This window comes from Ranitomeya variabilis, chromosome 8 (assembly GCF_051348905.1).
Source record: "Ranitomeya variabilis isolate aRanVar5 chromosome 8, aRanVar5.hap1, whole genome shotgun sequence".
Classification (NCBI taxonomy): domain Eukaryota; kingdom Metazoa; phylum Chordata; class Amphibia; order Anura; family Dendrobatidae; genus Ranitomeya; species Ranitomeya variabilis.
This window is the reverse complement of record NC_135239.1, coordinates 142,907,938-142,932,221: the sequence shown is the minus strand read 5'-3', so window position 1 is coordinate 142,932,221 and position 24,284 is coordinate 142,907,938. Positions and strand designations below refer to the sequence as shown.

General features: G+C 44.8%; 1 protein-coding gene across 9 annotated transcripts in view; it reads left to right on the top strand.

Annotated features, from left to right (window-relative positions):
• The window catches only part of L3MBTL2 (L3MBTL histone methyl-lysine binding protein 2), a 241,087-nt gene that overhangs the window by 192,394 nt on the left and 24,409 nt on the right, over window positions 1–24,284 (top strand). For all 9 annotated transcript variants that reach the window (XM_077275930.1, XM_077275928.1, XM_077275934.1 and 6 more), the window contains 4 exons: window positions 2,236–2,383; window positions 8,145–8,227; window positions 8,434–8,668; window positions 11,024–11,089. In XM_077275930.1, coding sequence (XP_077132045.1) covers window positions 2,236–2,383; window positions 8,145–8,227; window positions 8,434–8,668; window positions 11,024–11,089 — 532 coding nt within the window. The remainder of the gene's footprint in view (window positions 1–2,235; window positions 2,384–8,144; window positions 8,228–8,433; window positions 8,669–11,023; window positions 11,090–24,284) is intronic.

Genomic DNA, 24,284 nt, shown 5'->3' with positions numbered 1-24,284 from the left:
TATTAAATCATGAAAGAGTACATTAATTTTATGGAACCTATTTAGAGGTATCTGACAGGGGCATTGTGAAGTATATACAGAATCTGTAGCATCAGAACCATTTTAGTAAGATTTAACCTTTCGTATGAACCACTTTTGGTATAATTCCAGCCAGTGTATTAGAAAAGACCTTAGCTAAAATTTTGACGTCTGTCAATAACGAGAGAGGCCCCAGAGCACTTTCTTTAACATGCTAGCTGTGTGCCCCATGTGGCTTTTTGCCAGTTGCAAGTGGGACGCCTTATGGCTTGCTTTCAAAAATGCCCTGGCGTCTCGTTAGCATACAATTTCAACTATGGATTTTTCTAAATCAGCAAAATGAATTTCTACAAGAAACGTAAGGATTTAGTCTGCAATAAAGTACCTTTAAATACATTCATGGTTGAAAGTGTTGGTACCCTCAAAATTATTCCAGAACATGAAGTATTTCTCCCAGAAAATTATTGCAATTACACATACTTTGTTATACACATGTTTATTTCCTTTGCGTGTATTTGAACAACACAAAAAAAAAAACCAGGAAAAACAGCAAATTGGTCTTTTCACACAAAACCCTCCAAAATGGGCCCGATAAAATTGTTTGCACCTTTCCAAAATTGTGGGTAAACAACTGTTTCAAGCATGTGATGCTTGTTCAAACTCACCTGTGGCAAGTAACAGGTTTGGGCAACTTGAAAATCACACCTGAAACCCGATAAAAAGGTGAGAAGTTGACTTGATCTTTGCATTGCGTGTCTGTGTATTATGCCACACTAAGCATGGAGAACAGGAAGAGAAAAGAACTGTTTTAGGACTTTAGAACCAAAATTTGTGAAAAATATTAACAATCTCAAGGTTATAAATTCATCTTCAGAGATCTTGATGTTCCTTTTTACAGGATGCACAACATAATCAAGACTTTATAACCCGTGGCAATGTAGCTAATCTCCCTGGATATGGACGGTAGAGAAAAATTGATAAACGGTTGCAACGCAAGATTGTCCAAATGGCGGATAAGCAGCCTCAATCAAGTTTCAAAGAAATCCAAGCTGCCCTGCAGGCTCCGGGTGCATCAGTGTCAGCGTGAACTATCTGTTGACATTTGAATGAAGTGAAATATTATGGCAGGAGACCCAGGAGGACCCTACCACTGATGCAGTGACACAAAAAAGCTAGACTGTAGTTTGCCAAAATGTACCTGAGTAAACCAAAATCCTTCTGTGAAAGCATCTTGTGGACAGATGAGACCAATCTAGAGTTTATTGGTAAAGTACATAATTCTACTTTTTACTGAAAATTGAATGAGGCATACAAAGAAAAGAACACCGTACCTACAGTCAAATATGGTGGAGGTTCAAAGATGTTTTGAGGTTGTTTTACTGCCTCTGCCAATGGGTGCTTTGACTGTGTGCAATGCATCATGAAATCTGAAAATTACCAAAGAATTTTGGGTTGCAATGTAGTGCCCAGTGTCAGAAAGCTGGGTTTGCGACTTTGTCCTTTTGGAAGACCCATGACCTAAGACCCCAAACATTCTTCAAGAAGCACCCACAAATGGATGGAAACAAAGCACTGGAGAGTTGTGAAGTGCCCAGCAACGAGTCCAGATCTATATCACATTGAACACCTGTGGTGAGATTTTAAAATTGCTGTTTGGAGAAGGCCTCCTTCAAATATGAGAGACCTGGAGCAGTTCGCAAAAAAAGAGTGGTCAAAAATTCCTGTTGAGAGGTGTAAGAAGCTGTTGATTGTTATAGGAAGCGATTATAGTTATTTATTCCAAAAGGTGTGCAACCAAATATTAAGTTTAGGGTACCAACAATTTTGTCTGCCCATTTTTGAGCTTTTGTGTGTTTTTTTTGTGTTGTTCCAATACCCACAAAGGAAATAAACATGGAAATTGCAATACTTTTCTTGGAGAAACACTTCATTTTCTGGAACAATTTCAAGGGATCCAACACTTTCGGATTTGGAGGTGAGATCTGCAAAAAATTGTTTTGGCAGTACTGTCAGTCTCCAACTCTGCGGTTATGGAAAATTTTACACAGCAGTATAAGTATCACATGCTATTCCCATACATATTTTCTCCAAAATATAATTTTTAAATGTATATTGTTAGTTTAAGTGGATTTCAGTTAAATTGGAATTGACATATCTGCGCTTTAAAATGGTTATTGGTGTATTTTAAATAGTTTTCTTGTTTTGTTTTTTTTCTAGGTTCTGTTGGAAGGCTATTTGATGATAGCCATGGACAGTAATTCATCTTCTGATGACTCAGGATGGTTTTGCTATCATGCAACATCAAGCTCAATTTTTCCTGCAGGATTCTGTGAAAAGAATAAGATTGAACTCACACATCCAAAGGGTATTTCTTTTATTTACGGTTTAAAGCATTATGTACATAGGCTAGTGGAAAGCATAAATGCACCATATTTTTATAGTAGTCGAATCACTGCTGTAATTTTTTGAATGCAATGCAGCTGCAGTCTGTTTCCCTGCCTCCTGCATGTGACAAGTTTTTCTTTGTCAAGCAGGAGGCTGGGGTGTCAGAATGAAGCTGTATCACTTAACATACATTGGATATTCTGCACACATCGAATGTAGATAAGCTGTGGGGAGTATAGGAAGTTTTATAATTCTGCAGCTACTCATTATGTGGATGCACCTTTTATATCACTGCTCCCTTATGAGGCAGAAATGATATAGTTAGCTGCATTGGAGGACATGCAAAAGAGCTGTATCTGGATACGTATAAGGCCATGTTCACACATTGCAGATTTGCCTGCGGATTTTTCTGCACTAAAAACCGCAGCTCTTGGCAGAAAACGCAGGTGCGGTTTTTGGTGCGTTTTTGGTGCGTTTTTTGGTGCGTTTTTTGATGCGGTTTTTAGTGTGGTTTTTTATGCAGTTTTCTCTGCAGATTGTCTGTGTGTTTGACACAAATAAAGCTTTACTGCAGTGGGGAAAAAAAAAAAGAAATGATGTCATTTCCTTGTCCAACCCTTTTCTTCTTCCATCCTCCATTTTGGGACTAACACCAAAATGAGTGGACGTGATCAAAATCGGACATGTCTTCAATTTTTTTCTCGGACCGCTTGGTCAAAGGAAAAAACCGGACATGTGCTCAGCCCCATACAATATAAGGCCAGCCTCACACTCAGCGTATCAAAATACGGTCCGTTTTTTACGGCCGTAATACGCATAAATGTTCCCAAAATAGTGGTCCGTATGTCATCCGTAGGCAGGGTGTGTCAGCGTATTTTGCGCATGGCATCCTCCGTATGTAATTTGTATGGCATCCGTCTTACGATATTTTCTCGCAGGCTTGCAAAACCGACATCTAATGGATTTATGTGCTCAAATGTTCATTAAAAAATATATACAGTGTATATATATATATATATACAGTTAGGTCCAGAAATATTTGGACAGAGACAACATTTTTCTCATTTTGGTTATAGACATTACCACAATTTAATTTTAAACAAAACAATTCAGATGCAGTTGAAGTTCAGACTTTCAGCTTTCATTTGAGGGTATCCACATTAAAATTGGATGAAGGTTTTAGGAGTTTCAGCTCCTTAACATGTGCCACCCTGTTTTTTTAAGGGACCAAAAGTAATTGGACAGATTCAATAATTTTAAATAAAATGTTCATTTCTAGTACTTGGTTGAAAACCCTTTGTTGGCAATGACTGCCTGAAGTCTTGAACTCATGGACATCACCAGACGCTGTGTTTCCTCCTTTTTGATGCTCTGCCAGGCCTTCACTGCGGTGGTTTTCAGTTGCTGTTTGTTTGTGGGCCTTTCTGTCTGAAGTTTAGTCTTTAACAAGTGAAATGCATGCTCAATTGGGTTGAGATCAGGTGACTGACTTGGCCATTCAAGAATATTCCACTTCTTTGCTTTAATAGACTCCTGGGTTGCTTTGGCTTCATGTTTTGGTCATTGTCCATCTGTAGTATGAAACGACGACCAATCAGTTTTGCTGCATTTGGCTGGATCTGAGCACACAGTATGGCTCTGAATACCTCAGAATTCATTTGGCTGCTTCTGTCCTGTGTCACATCATCAATAAACACTAGTCACCCAGTGCCACTGGCAGCCATGCATGGCCAAGCCATCACACTGCCTCCACCGTGTTTTACAGATGATGTGGTATGCTTTGGATCATGAGCTGTACCAAGCCTTCGCCATACTTTTCTCTTTCCATCATTCTGGTAGAGGTTGATCTTGGTTTCATCTGTCCAAAGAATGTTCTTCCTGAACTGTGCTGGCTTTTTTAGATGTTTTTAGCCAAGTCCAGTCTAGCCTTTTTATTCTTGACACTTATGAGTGGCTTGCACCGTGCAGTGAACCCTCTGTATTTACTTTCATGCCGTCTTCTCTTTATAGTAGATTTGGATATTGATACGCCGACCTCCTGGAGAGTGTTCTTCACTTGGTTGGCTGTTGTGAAGGGGTTTCTCTTCACCATGGAGGTTATTCTGCGATCACCCACCACTGTTGTCTTCCGTGGGCGCCCAGGTCTTTTGGCATTCATGAGTTCACCAGTGCTTTCTTTCCTTCTCAGGATGTACCAAACTGTACATTTTGCCACTCCGAATATTGTAGCAATTTCTCGGATGGGTTTTTTCTCTGTTTTCACAGCTTAAGAATGGCTTGTTTCACCTTCATGGAGAGCACTTTTGACCGCATGTTTACTTCATAGGAAAACCTTCCAAATGCAAGCACCACACCTCAAATCAACTCCAGGCCTTTTATCTGCTTAGTTGAGAATGACATAATGAAGGGATTGCCCACGCATGTCCATGAAATAGCCTTGGAGTCAATTGTCCAATTACTTTTGGTCCCTTGAAACAACAGGGTGGCACAGGTTAAGGAGCTGAAACTCCTAAACTCTTCATCCAATTTTAATATGGATACCCTCAAATGAAAGCTGAAAGTCTGAACTTCAACTGCATCTGAATTGTTTTGTTTAAAATTAAATTGTGGTAATGTCTATAACCAAAATGAGAAAAATGTTGTCTCTGTCCAAATATTTCTGGACCTAACTGTATATATATATATGTATGTATGTATATGTATATATGTCATTGAGACACATATATATATATTCTGTATTTATATTTAATTCAGCGCGATATATGTGAAAAGCCGGTAATTCATTTGCCGGCTTTTCATTTCTCCTTCACAAACCCGACAGGATATCAGACATGGTTTACATACAGTAAACCATCTCATATCCCTTTTTTTTTTGCATATTCCACACTACTAATGTTAGTAGTGTGTATGTGCAAAATTTGGGTGCTGTAGCTGCTAAAATAAAGGGTTAAATGGCGGAAAAAATTGGCGTGGGCTCCCGCGCAATTTTCTCCGCCAGAGTGGTAAAGCCAGTGACTGAGGGCAGATATTAATAGCCTAGAGAGGGTCCATGGTTATTGGCCCCCCCTGGCTAAAAACATCTGCCCCCAGCCACCCCAGAAAAGGCACATCTGGAAGATGCGCCTATTCTGGCACTTGGCCACTCTCTTCCCACTCCCTGTAGCGGTGGGATATGGGGTAATGAAGGGTTAATGCCACCTTGCTATTGTAAGGTGGCATTAAGCCCGGTTAATAATGGAGAGGCGTCAATAAGACGCCTATCCATTATTAATGCTATTAAAAGGATAAAAAAAAAATATATAGGGGGACCCCCCCCCAAAAAAAAAAAATGACATAGGGTCCCCCTATATTTTTAGGCCAGAAAGGCTAGGCAGACTGCTGCGGGCCAATATTTGTGGCCTGGGAAGGGGTTAAAATACCCATGGCTGTTCCCAGGCCATGAATATTAACCCACAGCTGTCTGCATAGCCTTTCTGGCTCTCAAATATAGGGGGACCCAAAAAAAAAAAAAAGACGTAGGGTCCCCCCATATTTTTAGGCCAGAAAGGCTAGGCAGACAGCTGTGGGCCAATATTTGTGACCTGGGAAGGGGTTAAAATACCACTGGCTGTTCCCAGGCCATGAATATGAAGCCCACAGCTGTCTGCGTAGCCTTTCTGGCTCAGAAATAAAGGGAGAGCCCCCCAAAAAAAGTGTTGGGGTCCCCCTATATTTTTAGGCCAGAAAGGCTACGCAGACAGCCGTGGGCTTATATTCATAGCCTAGGAAAGGGGCCATGGATATTTGCCCCCCCTGGCTACAAATATAAGCCCGCAGCCGCCCCAGAAAAGGCGCATCAAAATGATGTGCCAATTCCGGCACTTAGCCCCTCTCTTCCCACTCCCTGTAGCGGTGGGATATGGGGTAATGAGGGGTTAATGCCACCTTGCTATTGTAAGGTGGCATTAAGCCCGGTTAATAATGGAGATGCGTCAATAAGACACCTATCCATTACTAATGCTATTAAAGGGTTAAAAAAACCCCACAGACACTAGGAAAAAATAATTTAATGAAATAAAGACACACACTTTTTGACAATCACTTTATTACACGGGTAATCCACCTGAAGACCCTCGACCTGCAACAGAAATAAAAAAACAAACCAAATTCATACTACCTGGCCCTGTCCGCAGAAATCCCATAACGAATGTCCCACGACGATCTGCCATGGAGAACAGACACATCCGGAGATGTCTGCTCTCCACGGCTGCTGCAACACACTGACAGGTGCTCCGGCACCTGTCGGTGTGTTACTGCGCATGCGCGTGAGTTTACCGGCGGTCATTGACCCCGGTACTCTCGCTTTACGGCACTACAGCATGGGAAAGTTCACACGCACCTGTAGTGCCGTAAATAGAGACTCCGGCGCCATTGAACTCCGGAACAGTGCACGATACACTGCTAGGAGCTTCGCTCCTGGCAGTGTATCGCCGGAGAGCAGGGGATCGGCGTGGGACACTCGATTATTGGATTCTGCGGACAGGGAGTATGGATTTGTTTTGGTTTTTTTTGGACTTTTTCCCTAGGGGCGAGGGCTTCGCGTACCTGTATCTGCTGTCTGGTGAGTATATACTCTATGTTGTATGTACTGTGTGTCATGTATGTTACGTTTATTGTATGTGTATTGTGTGTGTTTGTGTTTTGTGTTACTTACAATTGTGCTAAGTCGCCGGACACAGGGACAACTCTCCCATCCTAATACCGGATGGGAGTAGTAGTCCCATACAGCGACTTAGCACAATTTGGCGGCACTATCGTCGCATGGGGACACACACACACACACACACACACACACACACACACACACACACACACACACCACACACACGTACACACACATAGACAGATACACACACATACATACCAGATCTATCAAACGGCCGACATCGATCCCCATGCGACGATATGCCTCCATGATTACAGCCACAACACTCCGCCCACGCACTTCCGCCCACGGACTTCCTCCCGCTTCCCCACACTTCCTGCTGCAGCGGTTTCTCCACCCATAACCGCAGTAAAACCCGCAGATATTTTTTGATCTGCGGGTTTCACTGCGGGTTTGACCCTCACAACGGAGGTCTATGGGTGCAGAACCGCTGCAATTCTGCACAAAGAAGTGACATGCTGCGGGTTTTAAACCGCTGCGTTTCTGCGCGGTTTTTCCCGCAGCATGTGCACAGCGGTTTGCGGTTTCCATAGGTTTACATGTTAATGTAAACGCTATGCAAACCGCAGCGGACCCGCAGCTGCAAAATCGCCGCGGTTCCGCGGTAAAAACCGCAAAGTGTGAACATGGCCTAAGGTGTCTGAGTCCTGCCAGGAGGGATCTGAGGTGATGACATACTTATCCTTTAGTTCAGACTACAGAGAAAGTCAGACACTGACAACCTGTACATAAAGGTGATCATATGACAATATTATGTTTAAAATGTATAATAAGAACTTAACTGGGCTGACTCTAACTACACAGCTAAAATATTGTTACTTAATTAGCATAATGTGGCAAAAACAATAGCTGAAGTGCCACTTTAAGATAGATTGTGTGTAACATAAATACAATTTAAATGGCATAAATATATATTTGAAATGGAGGTAATAAAAACTAATAATTGCATTATATAAAAATCTAAAAAAAACTTTATATAAAAAAAAAAAGCCTGTACGGTTTGTGTAGATATTGTGTTCTCCTTTGTCTTTACTAGGATATACTGTAGAGGATTTTTCCTGGGGAAGTTATCTAAAGAAAACAAATTCCAAGGCCGCTCCAGCACTGTTATTTAACACTGTAAGTTGTTCTTTTCATTTGTGCTCTTGCGGAACTCTAGAGTACATATATGAGAACTGTCAAGCCGTTTTTCATTGTGTTCGATAAATGTGAAATTCCAAAACTGGAGAGGTTGACAATGAAGAGATCAAAGTAGTTGCAATGATGCAAGACAGGCAAATTGAGTTGATAGTTTCCTGTATACGATTTTCTTATGTTTAATGCAGGACTTCCCCAACCATGGCTTTACACCGGGGATGAAGCTAGAAGCTGTAGATTTGATGGAACCCCGGTTGATTTGCGTGGCCACTGTGGTGCGAGTAGTGCAAAGACTCCTCCGTATTCACTTTGATGGCTGGGATGATGATTATGACCAGTGGACGGACTGTGAGTCTCCTGACATCTATCCAGTTGGCTGGTGTGAACTAACTGGATACCAGCTTCAGCCACCTGTTGCCGAAGGTACTCTTAGTTATTGTTTTTTCTTTTACAAGCTTTGTCTTACAAACGACGGTATTCCTGAGTTTTGTATCAGTTTTATATCTAATTAATACTTGAAATGTATACAAACATTAGTAAAAATAAAGATCCTAAACAAAATACAAATAAAGGGGAGTCAATGTCACCAAAACTATAATTTTTATAGCCGCTCTGTTCACCTAAGACTAAACAGATATGACATACAAAGAGAATCTATACTGTGTATAGGACAGCTGCAGGTTTTCGGTGAAACCATACTGTAAAGCGATGTATTTCCGCTGACTAGTCCAAAGGCCAGTCCCCGGCAGCTTCTCCCCGCCCCACTCTTTCAGACTGACATGTCTCTCCCTATGTGTTAGTCATTGGGTCTGATGACTTTTTATAATGTGATTTGTCTGATAATTCACAGCTTTCCAGAGTAAAGCATGCAGTGCTGCAATAAAGGTACCGTTACACTAAACGACTTACCAACGATCACGACCAGCGATACGACCTGGCCGTGATCGTTGGTAAGTCGTTGTGTGGTCGCTGGGGAGCTGTCACACAGACAGCTCTCTCCAGCGACCAACGATCAGGGGAACGACTTCGGCATCGTTGAAACTGTCTTCAACTATGCCGAAGTCCCCCTGCAGCACCCGGGTAACCAGGGTAAACATGGGGTTACTAAGTGCAGGGCCGCGCTTAGTAACCCGATATTTACCCTGGTTACCATTGTAAAAGTAAAAAAAAAAAACACACTACATACTCACATTCTGATGTCTGTCACGTCCCCCGCCGGCGTCCACCGGCGTGCACTGAATGTGTCAGCGCCGGCAGTAACAGCGGTGACGTCACCGCTGTGCTCTGCTTTACAGCCGGCGCTGACACATTCAGTGCAGGGAAGCTTTCGGCAGCAGCGTGTGCACATTAGCAGCGCTCTTGCCGAAAGCAGTTTTAACCCTGTGGACGCCGGGGGACGTGACAGACATCAGAATGTGAGTATGTACTGTTTTTTTTTTACTTTTACAATGGTAACCAGGGTAAATATTGGGTTACTAAGCGCGGCCCTGCGCTTAGTAACCCGATATTTACCCTGGTTACAAGTGAACACATCGCTGGATCGGCGTCACACACGCCGATCCAGCGATGACAGCGGGTGATCAGCGACCAAAAAAGGTCCTGATCATTCCCATCGACCAACGATCTCCCAGCAGGGGCCTGATCGTTGGTCGCTGTCACACATAACGAGATCATTAGCGGGATCGTTGCTACGTCACCAAAAGCGTGACGTTGCAACGATATCGTTAACAACATCGTTATGCGTGACTCAGCCTTAACACAGCCAGTGTCTAATTGATGGTGTTGTTTTTTGGGTAGCATGAATCAGATTCCCTTTAACAAATAAAGAACTATTATTCTTTAAAAATGTTTTAGTTTTGTACACTTAAAGAGGAATACTTTATTTTTTTTAAATGGTGTATTTAAAAACAAACAAACAAAAAAAAAAAGGCTGCCATGTCTCTGGGGTGGGGTATGCACCAGATCACTCTGATGACATTGCAACTAACCATTTGCACATTCAATGTTTCTGGGAATAATGGTGCCTGCACGAGGTATCAGGCGGGACAGCAGATCACACAGACTGACATCTCGCACAGATGCTGTCATTCCTAGGGGTGGCACAATTGCAGGTGCATAGTCCAGCTCTTGTAACCTCATCAGCACTCTATTGCACATGCCCTGCCCCCACCAATGTCAGCGTATGTGTGAGATGCTCACCGGGGAGCAGGTCACATAGGAGACTGACCTGTCATCCACTGGCAGGAAGCAGATTCAGGGGAGCAGAAGGGGATCAAGAGTTGGGGAGGAAAGGCCGGAGAGCTGTCGGTGCAGGCCAAGCCTCTGCACTTGTGAGCTCATCTGCACAAGAGTTTGCCCAATAGATTCCAAGACAACGGAGACATGAGCTTATAATATAAAGGTATGGAAGACATCAGCGTTACAGGTACTTTACGGTGATGACTTTATTTTGGGCTCTAAAACTTGCTGACCGGTTCCCTTGCAAAATTGTTCTACATTCTCAATACATATGAGAACGATAAGAATTTGGTATTATTGCATTATACTAAAATAAGAAAAATGGTGGGAAGATGAACACTTAAAAGACAACTCATTTTACAAAGATATTAGGGGATAGATACTGGGGGAGAGACTCTGGTGCCACTTCTTTAGATGTGAACAAAGCCTTCGAGATCAGTTCTTGTGTGAAATTTATCACACCTTGTATTTGTGAGAACCCCTCTATCAGATCCCCAGGCTAAACAGATGTAATTTGTGCTTTATCTTGCCATTATGCAGAACAGCCAGAGGAGATACAAAGACCTAAAGAAATCAAGAAAAAAAAGAAGATATTTGGAAAGAGGCGTAAGTTTTGTTTTAAATTTCTTTGGTAACAGGGTGGGTTTTAACATGTTCGAGGCATCATGTGTATATGTAATGTGGATGTTAGTTGGCATCTCTTTTATACATCTGATACCAAAATCTAACTGCCGCGGTTGAGGCAGTCTCAGATTGCAGTGGGACAGCTCCTCAGATGCCACAGTCATATAGAGGGACTTTGTCACTCCATAAGGTCCCAAGGATGTTTGGTTCCTGTTTTCATAATGTTTAGAAAAATATTTAGATTTGAGAGTCCTCAGTGGTTGATACCTTTTAATAGCTAACTGAAAAGATGGTAACGAATTGCAAGCTTTCCAGACTAGGGTTGAGCGACTTTCATTTTTTTAAGATCGAGTCTGGTTTTGTGAAACCCGATTTAGTCCAGAGTCGAGTCGAGTGAAGTCGGCCGATTATCGCTAAAAGTCGGGGATCGACCGAAACACGAAACCCAATGCAAGTCAATGGGGAAGCATAGCCGGCAGTGAGTGGAGGCCAGGAAAACACCTACAGTGCACATTTTACTGCCAAAAACATCCATTCTTGTTTTCTGAAGCTTGTCAATCTTAATTAACTTTATAATAATAGTTGGGCACTGGAAATTGGGGGTCATTTGGCAAAAGTTGTGGGGGTAGGGCTGGTTCAAGGTTTTAGTGGGCCCAGGAAACATGGACTATGTCATGGCGGTGGAGCAGGGAGAGGTAAGTATTTCAACGTTGCAAGTGCTGTGATCCTGAGCAAGCAGGGGGGGCCCACTCGTTCGCATTGGCACTGGCACAGGGCCCCTCAAAGTACGGCGGTGTGTTTGCATGGCGGGGGCGCCTCCCACCAGCAGCGACACTTTTGCGTACTCTGAGTGGCCCTGTGCCAGTGACGTCGCCAACGAGTATGGCCCCCCACCTGATGAAGGAACCTGCACTTTCATCTGCACCTTCCTCTTTGTCCCTGTGTAAGGTGGTATAATATGCGGGAAGGGGAACCTTACTTTCAGCAGGGTCAGATTCTGGCTGTGTAGAGTACAAGGGGAATGTAGTGGTCTAGGTCAATGTACCAGCAGACTCATCTAGCAGTGGCTGGGCAATGGGCAGGATGATGAGGAAACAGATATAGGGCCAAAGAATAAAGTAGGCTAAATGCAGATCAAAATTGGTAACAGGACTAAACAGGCGGCATTGCTTTGTTCAGTGGAGTAGCAAACCCAAGAGCAGCAGACACTGTTTCAAGGGCCTAACCACACTAGTAGGCCAAATGCAGTTTAATATCTGATAGTATAGGCCGAAAGCCAGAATGTGGAAGCTCAGCTTTGTTCAGTTGAGGACAACACCAGGGAGGGGCAGACACCGTTAGTAGGCCCTAACCACCATTTTGTTTTTTAAAAAACACTTAATGAGAGCCAGAAGGTTGAAGCTCAGCTTTATTCAGTTGAGGGCAACACCAGGGAGGGGCAGACACCGTTAGTAGGCCGGAACCACCAATGTGTTTAAAAACAGCAGTTAATGAGAGCCGGAAGGTAGAAGCTCAGCTTTATTCAGTTGAGGGCAACACCAGGGAGGGGCAGAAGCCGTTAGTAGGCCCTAACCACCATTTTGTTTTTTAAAAAACACTTAATGAGAGCCAGAAGGTTGAAGCTCAGCTTTATTCAGTTGAGGGCAACACCAGGCAGGGGCAGACACCGTTAGTAGGCCGGAACCACCAATGTGTTTAAAAACAGCAGTTAATCAGAGCCGGAAGGTAGAAGCTCAGCTTTATTCAGTTGAGGGCAACACCAGGGAGGGGCAGAAGCCGTTAGTAGGCCCTAACCACCATTTTGTTTTTTAAAAAACACTTAATGAGAGCCAGAAGGTTGAAGCTCAGCTTTATTCAGTTGAGGGCAACACCAGGCAGGGGCAGACACCGTTAGTAGGCCGGAACCACCAATGTGTTTAAAAACAGCAGTTAATCAGAGCCGGAAGGTAGAAGCTCAGCTTTATTCAGTTGAGGGCAACACCAGGGAGGGGCAGAAGCCGTTAGTAGGCCCTAACCACCATTTTGTTTTTTAAAAAACACTTAATGAGAGCCAGAAGGTTGAAGCTCAGCTTTATTCAGTTGAGGGCAACACCAGGCAGGGGCAGACACCGTTAGTAGGCCGGAACCACCAATGTGTTTAAAAACAGCAGTTAATCAGAGCCGGAAGGTAGAAGCTCAGCTTTATTCAGTTGAGGGCAACACCAGGGAGGGGCAGAAGCCGTTAGTAGGCCCTAACCACCATTTTGTTTTTTAAAAAACACTTAATGAGAGCCAGAAGGTTGAAGCTCAGCTTTATTCAGTTGAGGGCAACACCAGGCAGGGGCAGACACCGTTAGTAGGCCGGAACCACCAATGTGTTTAAAAACAGCAGTTAATCAGAGCCGGAAGGTAGAAGCTCAGCTTTATTCAGTTGAGGGCAACACCAGGGAGGGGCAGAAGCCGTTAGTAGGCCCTAACCACCATTTTGTTTTTTAAAAAACACTTAATGAGAGCCAGAAGGTTGAAGCTCAGCTTTATTCAGTTGAGGGCAACACCAGGTAGGGGCAGACACCGTTAGTAGGCCGGAACCACCAATGTGTTTAAAAACAGCAGTTAATCAGAGCCGGAAGGTAGAAGCTCAGCTTTATTCAGTTGAGGGCAACACCAGGGAGGGGCAGAAGCCGTTAGTAGGCCCTAACCACCATTTTGTTTTTTAAAAAACACTTAATGAGAGCCAGAAGGTTGAAGATCAGCTTTATTCAGTTGAGGGCAACACCAGGCAGGGGCAGACACCGTTAGTAGGCCGGAACCACCAATGTGTTTAAAAACAGCAGTTAATCAGAGCCGGAAGGTAGAAGCTCAGCTTTATTCAGTTGAGGGCAACACCAGGGAGGGGCAGAAGCCGTTAGTAGGCCCTAACCACCATTTTGTTTTTTAAAAAACACTTAATGAGAGCCAGAAGGTTGAAGCTCCGCTTTATTCAGTTGAGGGCAACACCAGGCAGGGGCAGACACCGTTAGTAGGCCGGAACCACCAATGTGTTTAAAAACAGCAGTTAATCAGAGCCGGAAGGTAGAAGCTCAGCTTTATTCAGTTGAGGGCAACACCAGGGAGGGGCAGAAGCCGTTAGTAGGCCCTAACCACCATTTTGTTTTTTAAAAAACACTTAATGAGAGCCAGAAGGTTGAAGCTCAGCTTTATTCAGTTGAGGGCAACACCAGGCAGGGGCAGACACCGTTAGTAGGCCGGAACCACCAATGTGTTTAAAAACAGCAGTTAATCAGAGCCGGAAGGTAGAAGCTCAGCTTTATTCAGTTGAGGGCAACACCAGGGAGGGGCAGAAGCCGTTAGTAGGCCCTAACCACCATTTTGTTTTTTAAAAAACACTTAATGAGAGCCAGAAGGTTGAAGCTCAGCTTTATTCAGTTGAGGGCAACACCAGGCAGGGGCAGACACCGTTAGTAGGCCGGAACCACCAATGTGTTTAAAAACAGCAGTTAATCAGAGCCGGAAGGTAGAAGCTCAGCTTTATTCAGTTGAGGGCAACACCAGGGAGGGGCAGAAGCCGTTAGTAGGCCGGAACCACCAATGTGTTTAAAAACAGCAGTTAATCAGAGCCGGAAGGTAGAAGCTCAGCTTTATTCAGTTGAGGGCAACACCAGGGAGGGGCAGAAGCCGTTAGTAGGCCCTAACCACCATTTTGTTTTTTAAAAAACACTTAATGAGAGCCAGAAGGTTGAAGCTCAGCTTTATTCAGTTGAGGGCAACACCAGGCAGGGGCAGACACCGTTAGTAGGCCGGAACCACCAATGTGTTTAAAAACAGCAGTTAATCAGAGCCGGAAGGTAGAAGCTCAGCTTTATTCAGTTGAGGACAACTTGAATTAGGGACTGCAGACAGACTTAGCAGGCTGTCCCCTGTGTGGACCATGCATCCAATACATTAACCCATTGAGCCACAAAGGACACGTAACCTTCCGTGGCCATGCCTACAGGTCCATGTGTCTGTTGTCAGGTGTACCTTTGTTAGTGTAGGCCTATTGGAAGGAGGGACCGCAGACAGGCTTCGAAGGCCTAACACAATAAAATGGGCTGGCTGTAGGCACTTTAAAATTGGTTCCAGGGGTACATGGGCAGCAGTGGTCTGGTCAGTGGAGGCCTACTGGAAGGAGGGACCGCAGACAGGCTTCGAAGGCCTAACACAATAAAATGGGCTGGCTGTAGGCACTTTAAAATTGGTTCCAGGGGTACACGGGCAGCAGTGGTCTGGTCAGTGGAGGCCTAGTGGAAGGAGGGACCGCAGACAGGCTTCGAAGGCCTAACACAATAAAATGGGCTGGCTGTAGGCACTTTAAAATTGGTTCCAGGGGTACACGGGCAGCAGTGGTCTGGTCAGTGGAGGCCTAGTGGAAGGAGGGACCGCAGACAGGCTTCGAAGGCCTAACACAATAAAATGGGCTGGCTGTAGGCACTTTAAAATTGGTTCCAGGGGTACACGGGCAGCAGTGGTCTGGTCAGTGGAGGCCTAGTGGAAGGAGGGACCGCAGACAGGCTTCGAAGGCCTAACACAATAAAATGGGCTGGCTGTAGGCACTTTAAAATTGGTTCCAGGGGTACACGGGCAGCAGTGGTCTGGTCAGTGGAGGCCTACTGGAAGGAGGGACCGCAGACAGGCTTCGAAGGCCTAACACAATAAAATGGGCTGGCTGTAGGCACTTTAAAATTGGTTCCAGGGGTACACGGGCAGCAGTGGTCTGGTCAGTGGAGGCCTACTGGAAGGAGGGACCGCAGACAGGCTTCGAAGGCCTAAAATAACAAACAATAGGCTCATGGCAGTTTTACAGCGGTTACATGGATACACGGGCAGGCAGCTTGGTGGTGAGTGGAGGAGTATTTAAAGTAGGGACCGCAGACAGGCTACCAAAGGCCTAAAATAACAAACAATAGGCTCATGGCAGTTTTACAGCGGTTACATGGATACACAGGCAGCTTGGTGGTGAGTGGAGGAGTATTTAAAGTAGGGACCGCAGACAGGCTATCAAAGGCCTAAAATAACAAACAATAGGCTCATGGCAGTTTTACAGCGGTTACATGGATACACGGGCAGGCAGCTTGGTGGTGAGTGGAGGAGTATTTAAAGTAGGGACCGCAGACAGGCTATCAAAGGCCTAAAATAACAAACAATAGGCTCATGGCAGTTTTACAGCGGTTACATGGATACACGGGCAGGCAGCTTGGTGGTGAGTGGAGGAGTATTTAAAGTAGGGACCGCAGACAGGCTATCAAAGGCCTAAAATAACAAACAATAGGCTCATGGCAGTTTTACAGCGGTTACATGGATACACGGGCAGGCAGCTTGGTGGTGAGTGGAGGAGTATTTAAAGTAGGGACCGCAGACAGGCTATCAAAGGCCTAAAATAACAAACAATAGGCTCATGGCAGTTTTACAGCGGTTACATGGATACACGGGCAGGCAGCTTGGTGGTGAGTGGAGGAGTATTTAAAGTAGGGACCGCAGACAGGCTATCAAAGGCCTAAAATAACAAACAATAGGCTCATGGCAGTTTTACAGCGGTTACATGGATACACGGGCAGGCAGCTTGGTGGTGAGTGGAGGAGTATTTAAAGTAGGGACCGCAGACAGGCTATCAAAGGCCTAAAATAACAAACAATAGGCTCATGGCAGTTTTACAGCGGTTACATGGATACACGGGCAGGCAGCTTGGTGGTGAGTGGAGGAGTATTTAAAGTAGGGACCGCAGACAGGCTATCAAAGGCCTAAAATAACAAACAATAGGCTCATGGCAGTTTTACTGCGGTTACATGGATACACAGGCAGCTTGGTGGTGAGTGGAGGAGTAGTGCAAGGAGTGTCTGTCCCAGTACTCCCAAAATATAAATAGATGTTAATGTCTCGCAAAACAACCAAAACAAAAAAAAAGGTGGCATACTTAGGTACAGGGGTGGGCTCATCTACTGAGTTTCTGACATAGTAATTTGGCAGTAACTATTTAATGGTGCCAATATAGGACACAGACACAGACTACTTTAAGTTGCATCATAGATGTCTACAAAATTGTATTGTCAGTGCCAGACATTGAATGATGTCAGCGAATAGACTAAAGATTGGTGGAGCTGTGCGACATAATTTTGCACGTGGTAGAGCACATTTTGAGCTGGGGTAGGGGGGAACTCTCTTGAGGCCGGCGGGACCGCCCCAGGGCCCCTCATGTTACAACGGTGTGTCTGACGTTGGGTGCGCACCACCACCGCCAGAGACACTACATTGTACTATGAGGGACCCAGTAGCAATGCCGTCAACCAAAAGCGAGCACACCCACCTCTTCAGACAAACAGCAGTCTCACGGGTGCTTGCGCCAAGTCGCGATACCACGGCCCCGTGTGGGGAGTTTGGCCATTTAGGGAGGTGTAAACATGTCGTATGCTGTACAATCAGCTGCAGCAAATTAGACATTAGAAAAGTAATTCACAGGCAAGAGCTTTTCATAGGAAAGCTAGGTGTCGGCCGGGCAAGGTGGGGCAAAAGATTTCGAAATCCAGTTGTGGTTCATTTTAATGAATGTTAGATCGTCAACATTTTGGGTAGCCAGACGAGTCCTTTTTTCGGTTAATATTGAACCTGCAGCACTGAATACTCTTTCTGATAGGACACTTGCTGCCGGGCAAGCAAGCTCCTGCAATGCATATTCTGCCAATTCTGGCCAGGTGTCTAATTTGGAGGCCCAGTAATCAAATGGGAATGACGGTTGAGGGAGAACATCGATAAGGGATGAAAAATAGTTAGTAACCATACTGGACAAATGTTGTCTCCTGTCACTTTCAATTGATGCAGCAGTACCTGTCCTGTCTGCGGTCATAGCAAAATCACTCCACAACCTGGTCAGAAAACCCCTCTGTCCAACGCCACTTCTGATGTGTGCACCCCTAACACTCCTAGTCTGCTGCCCCCTGGAGCTCGTGTGAGAACGATCACGTGCGCTGTGTGCTGGGAATGCCTGAAGCAAACGGTCAACAAGAGTTGATTGTTTGGTTGCTAATATTAGTTCCAAGTTCTCATGTGGCATAATATTTTGCAATTTGCCTTTATAGCGTGGATCAAGGAGGCAGGCCAACCAGTAATCGTCATCGTTCATCATTTTCGTAATGCGTGTGTCCCTTTTTAGGATACGTAAGGCATAATCCGCCATGTGGGCCAAAGTTCCAGTTGTCAAATCTCCGGTTGTGATTGGTTGAGGGGCAGTTGCAGGCAAATCTACGTCACTTGTGTCCCTCAAAAAACCAGAACCCGGCCGTGACACGCAACCAATTTCCTGTGCCCCCGGGAAAGGTTCGGCATTAAAAATATACTCATCCCCATCATCCTCCTCGTCCTCCACCTCCTCTTCGCCCGCTACCTCGTCCTGTACACTGCCCTGACCAGACAATGGCTGACTGTCATCAAGGCTTTCCTCTTCCTCTGGTGCAGACGCCTGCTCCTTTATGTGCGTCAAACTTTGCATCAGCAGACGCATTAGGGGGATGCTCATGCTTATTACGGCGTTGTCTGCACTAACCAGCCGTGTGCATTCCTCAAAACACTGAAGGACTTGACACATGTCTTGTATCTTAGACCACTGCACACCTGACAACTCCATGTCTGCCATCCTACTGCCTGCCCGTGTATCCTCCCACAAATAAATAACAGCACGCCTCTGTTCGCACAGTCTCTGAAGCATGTGCAGTGTTGAGTTCCACCTTGTTGCAACGTCTATGATTAGGCGATGCTGGGGAAGGTTCAAAGACCGCTGATAGGTCTGCATACGGCTGGCGTGTACAGGCGAACGTCGGATATGTGAGCAAAGTGCACGCACTTTGAGGAGCAGGTCGGAGAACCCAGGATAAGTTTTCAATAAGCACTGCACCACCAGGTTTAAGGTGTGAGCCAGGCAAGGAATGTGTTTCAGTTGGGAAAGGGAGATGGCAGCCATGAAATTCCTTCCGTTATCACTCACTACCTTGCCTGCCTCAAGATCTACTGTGCCCAGCCACGACTGCGTTTCTTGTTGCAAGAACTCGGACAGAACTTCCGCGGTGTGTCTGTTGTCGCCCAAACACTTCATAGCCAATACAGCCTGCTGACGCTTGGCAGTAGCTGGCCCATAATGGGACAACTGGTGTGCAACAGTGTCATCTGCCGATGGAGTGGTTGGCAGACTGCATTCTGTGGAAGAGCTGTAGCTTCTGCAGGAGGACGAGGAGGAGGAGGAGGAGGGGGTGCGAACGCCTACAGCCAACTGTTTCCTAGACCGTGGGCTAGGCACAACTGTCCCTAAATTGATGTCGCCTGTGGACCCTGCATCCACCACATTCACCCAGTGTGCCGTGATGGACACATAACGTCCCTGGCCATGCCTACTGGTCCATGCATCTGTAGTCAGGTGCACCTTTGTACTCACAGATTGCCTGAGTGCATGGACGATGCGCTGTTTAACATGCTGGTGCAGGGCTGGGATGGCTTTTCTGGAAAAAAAGTGTCGACTGGGTAGCTCGTATCGTGGTTCAGCGTACTCCATCAGGGCTTTGAAAGCTTCGCTTTCAACTAACCGGTAGGGCATCATCTCTAACGAGATTAGTCTAGCTATGTGGGCGTTAAAACCCTGTGTACGCGGATGCGAGGATAAGTACTTCCTTTTTCTAACCAGAGTCTCATGTAGGGTGAGCTGGACTGGAGAGCTGGAGATCGTGGAACTTTCGGGTGTGCCGGTGTACATGGCAGACTGAGAGACGGTTGGAGACGGTATTGTTTCCGCTGGTGCCCTAGATGCAATATTTCCTCCTACAAAACTGGTGATTCCCTGACCCTGACTGCTTTTGGCTGGCAAAGAAACCTGCACAGATACTGCCGGTGGTGCGGAAAATGGTGGCCTTACAGTGACGGAAGGGATGTTGCGTTGCTGACTAGCTTCATTGGCCGAGGGTGCTACAACCTTAAGGGACGTTTGATAGTTAGTCCAGGCTTGAAAATGCATGGTGGTTAAGTGTCTATGCATGCAACTAGTATTTAGACTTTTCAGATTCTGACCTCTGCTTAAGCTAGTTGAACATTTTTGACAGATGACTTTGCGCTGATCAGTTGGATGTTGTTTAAAAAAATGCCAGACTGCACTCTTCCTAGACTCGGATCCCTTTTCAGGGATTGCAGACTGAGCTTTAACCGGATGGCCACGCTGTCCTCCAACAGGTTTTGGCTTTGACACGCGTTTTGGGCCAGATACGGGCCCGGCAGATGGAACCTGTTGCGATGTTGATGCCTGCTGCGGCCCCTCCTCCACCTCCGCTTCTGAACTACTGCCGCCTGCACCCTGTTCCCCCAATGGCTGCCAATCGGGGTCAATAACTGGGTCATCTATTACCTCCTCTTCGAGCTCGTGTGCAACTTCGTCTGTGTCACTGTGTCGGTCGGTGGTATAGCGTTCGTGGCGGGGCAACATAGTCTCATCAGGGTCTGATTGTGGATCTGTACCCTGAGAGGGCAATGTGGTGGTCTGAGTCAAAGGAGCAGCATAGTACTCTGGCTGTGGCTGTGCATCAGTGCACTCCATGTCAGAATCTACTTGTAATGGGCATGGCCTGTTAAATGTTTCACTTTCTAAGCCAGGGACGGTATGTGTAAAGAGCTCCATGGAGTGACCCGTTGTGTCGCCTGCTGCATCCTTCTCTCTTGTTGTAGTTTTTGCTGAGCAGGACAAGGAAGCGACTTGTCCCTGACCGTGAACATCCACAAGCGACGCGCTGCTTTTACATTTACCAGTTTCTGAAGAGGAGGCAAAAGAGCTAGAGGCTGAGTCTGCAATGTAAGCCAAAACTTGCTGTTGCTGCTCCGCCTTTAAAAGCGGTTTTCCTACTCCCAGAAAAGAGAGCGTTCGAGGCCTTGTGTAGCCTGACGACGAAACTGGCTCCACAGCTCCAGACTTAGGTGGAATATTTTTATCCCCACGACCACCTGATGCTCCACTACCACTACCATCATTACCAGCTGACAATGAACGCCCACGACGACCTCTTGCACCAGACTTCCTCATTGTTTTAAAATCTTAACCAAAGTAACTTTATTTGTTGCTGTCAAACAACTTACACGGTGAGCTATAACTTCAGTATGATTTCAATATCCCTTAACAGGTTGGTGAGACCACAAGGAAAATCAGGCACAATGTTACACACTCTGTTTTCTGTGGCACAAAATCACAGAGATGACACACACGCAGGACTGTCACTCAAGCACTATTGTCAATATTAATCTCCCACCTAATTTATTTATTTTTTTTTCTCAGGGAGACTTTAGAAACCAAATAATATTAAAAAAAAAATAAAAATAAATAGGCTTTCTATGGCCCACTGAATGAGAGGGAGAGAGGTGGCACACCCAGGAGTCAAGACTGGCACACAAGCTGAAAGGGCAATATTACTCTCCCACTGTTTTTTATGTATTTTTTGTTTTTTAAGGGAGACTTTAGAAACCCAATAATATTTAAAAAAAAAAATAAATAGGCTTTCTATGGCCCACTGAATGAGAGGGAGAGAGGTGGCACACCCAGGAGTCAAGACTGGCACACAAGCTGAAAGGGCAATATTACTCTCCCACTGTTTTTTTATGTTTTTTTTTTTTTTCAGGGAGACTTTAGAAACCAAATAATATTAAAAAAACCAAAAAAAATAAATAGCCTTTCTATGGCCCACTGAATGAGAGAGAGAGGTGGCACACCCAGGAGTCAAGACTGGCACACAAGCTGAAAGGGCAATATTACTCTCCCACTGTTTTTTTATGTTTTTTTTTTTTTTCAGGGAGACTTTAGAAACCAAATAATATTAAAAAAACCAAAAAAATAAATAGCCTTTCTATGGCCCACTGAATGAGAGGGAGAGAGGTGGCACACCCAGGAGTCAAGACTGGCACACAAGCTGAAAGGGCAATATTACTCTCCCACTGTTTTTTTTATGTATTTTTTGTTTTTTAAGGGAGACTTTAGAAACCCAATAATATTTAAAAAAAATAAATAAATAGGCTTTCTATGGCCCACTGAATGAGAGGGAGAGAGGTGGCACACCCAGGAGTCAAGACTGGCACACAAGCTGAAAGGGCAATATTACTCTCCCACTGTTTTTTTATGTATTTTTTGTTTTTTAAGGGAGACTTTAGAAACCCAATAATATTTAAAAAAAATAAAAATAAATAGGCTTTCTATGGCCCACTGAATGAGAGGGAGAGAGGTGGCACACCCAGGAGTCAAGACTGGCACACAAGCTGAAAGGGCAATATTACTCTCCCACTGTTTTTTTATGTTTTTTTTTTTTTTTTCAGGGAGACTTTAGAAACCAAATAATATTAAAAAAACCAAAAAAATAAATAGCCTTTCTATGGCCCACTGAATGAGAGAGAGAGGTGGCACACCCAGGAGTCAAGACTGGCACACAAGCTGAAAGGGCAATATTACTCTCCCACTGTTTTTTTATGTATTTTTTGTTTAAGGGAGACTTTAGAAACCCAATAATATTTAAAAAAAAAAAAAAAAAAATAGGCTTTCTATGGCCCACTGAATGAGAGGGAGAGAGGTGGCACACCCAGGAGTCAAGACTGGCACACAAGCTGAAAGGGCAATATTACTCTCCCACTGTTTTTTTATGTATTTTTTGTTTTTTAAGGGAGACTTTAGAAACCCAATAATATTTAAAAAAAAAATAAATAGGCTTTCTATGGCCCACTGAATGAGAGGGAGAGAGGTGGCACACCCAGGAGTCAAGACTGGCACACAAGCTGAAAGGGCAATATTACTCTCCCACTGTTTTTTTATGTTTTTTTTTTTTTTTTTCAGGGAGACTTTAGAAACCAAATAATATTAAAAAAACCAAAAAAATAAATAGCCTTTCTATGGCCCACTGAATGAGAGAGAGAGGTGGCACACCCAGGAGTCAAGACTGGCACACAAGCTGAAAAGGCAATATTACTCTCCCACTGTTTTTTTATGTATGTTTTGTTTTTTAAGGGAGACTTTAGAAACCCAATAATATTTAAAAAAAAAAAAAAAAAAAAGGCTTTCTATGGCCCACAATTAGAGAGAGAGGTGGCACACCCAGGAGTCAAGACTGGCACACAAGCTGAAAGGGCAATATTACTCTCCCACTGTTTTTTTATTTATTTTTATTTTTTTCAGGGAGACTTTAGAAACCAAATAATAAGAAAAAAAATAAATAAATAAATAGGCTTTCTATAGCCCACTGAATAAGAGATAGCACACACAGCAGTGGCACACAAGCCCTGACTGAGGCCAATATTTTTCTACCACTGATTGATGTAGTGTTTTTGTGTTGAGGTAGAATTTAGAACACAAATCACGGAAAAAATAAATAGGCTTTCTATGGCCCACTCAGTGAGAGATGGCACACACAGGGATGGCACTGTAGCAGAAATGCCAATCTTAATCTCCCACAAAAAAAAAAAAAAAACAGGGACTGTCCTACAATTACTATCTCCCTGCAGTAATCTAAGCCAGGTATGGCAGGCAGCAATAGGAGTGGACTGATGCACAAATTAAATAAAAAGTGTGGACAAACAAAAAAGATAGCTGTGCAGAAAGGAACAAGAGGATATGTGCTTTGAAAAAAGCAGTTGGTTTCCACAGTGGCGTACACACAGCAATACAGCTATCACGGAGCCTTCTAGGGCAGCCCAATGAGCTACAGCGCTGAGGAAAAAAAAAAAAAAATAGCTTCCACTGTTCCTGCACACCGAAGGTGGTGTTGGACAGTGGAAATCGCTACAGCACAAGCGGTTTGGTGGTTAGTGGACCCTGCCTAACGCTCTCCCTGCTTCTGACGAAGCGGCAGCAACCTCTCCCTAAGCTCAGATCAGCAGCAGTAAGATGGCGGTCGGCGGGAACGCCCCTTTATAGCCCCTGTGACGCCGCAGACAGCAAGCCAATCACTGCAATGCCCTTCTCTAAGATGGTGGGGACCAGGATCTATGTCATCACGCTGCCCACACTCTGCGTTCACCTTCATTGGCTGAGAAATGGCGCTTTTCGCGTCATTGAAACGCGACTTTGGTGCGAAAGTCGCGTACCGCATGGCCGACAAGCCCAGGGGTCGGATCGGGTTTCATGAGACGCCGACTTAGCCAAAAGTCGGCGACTTTTGAAAATGAT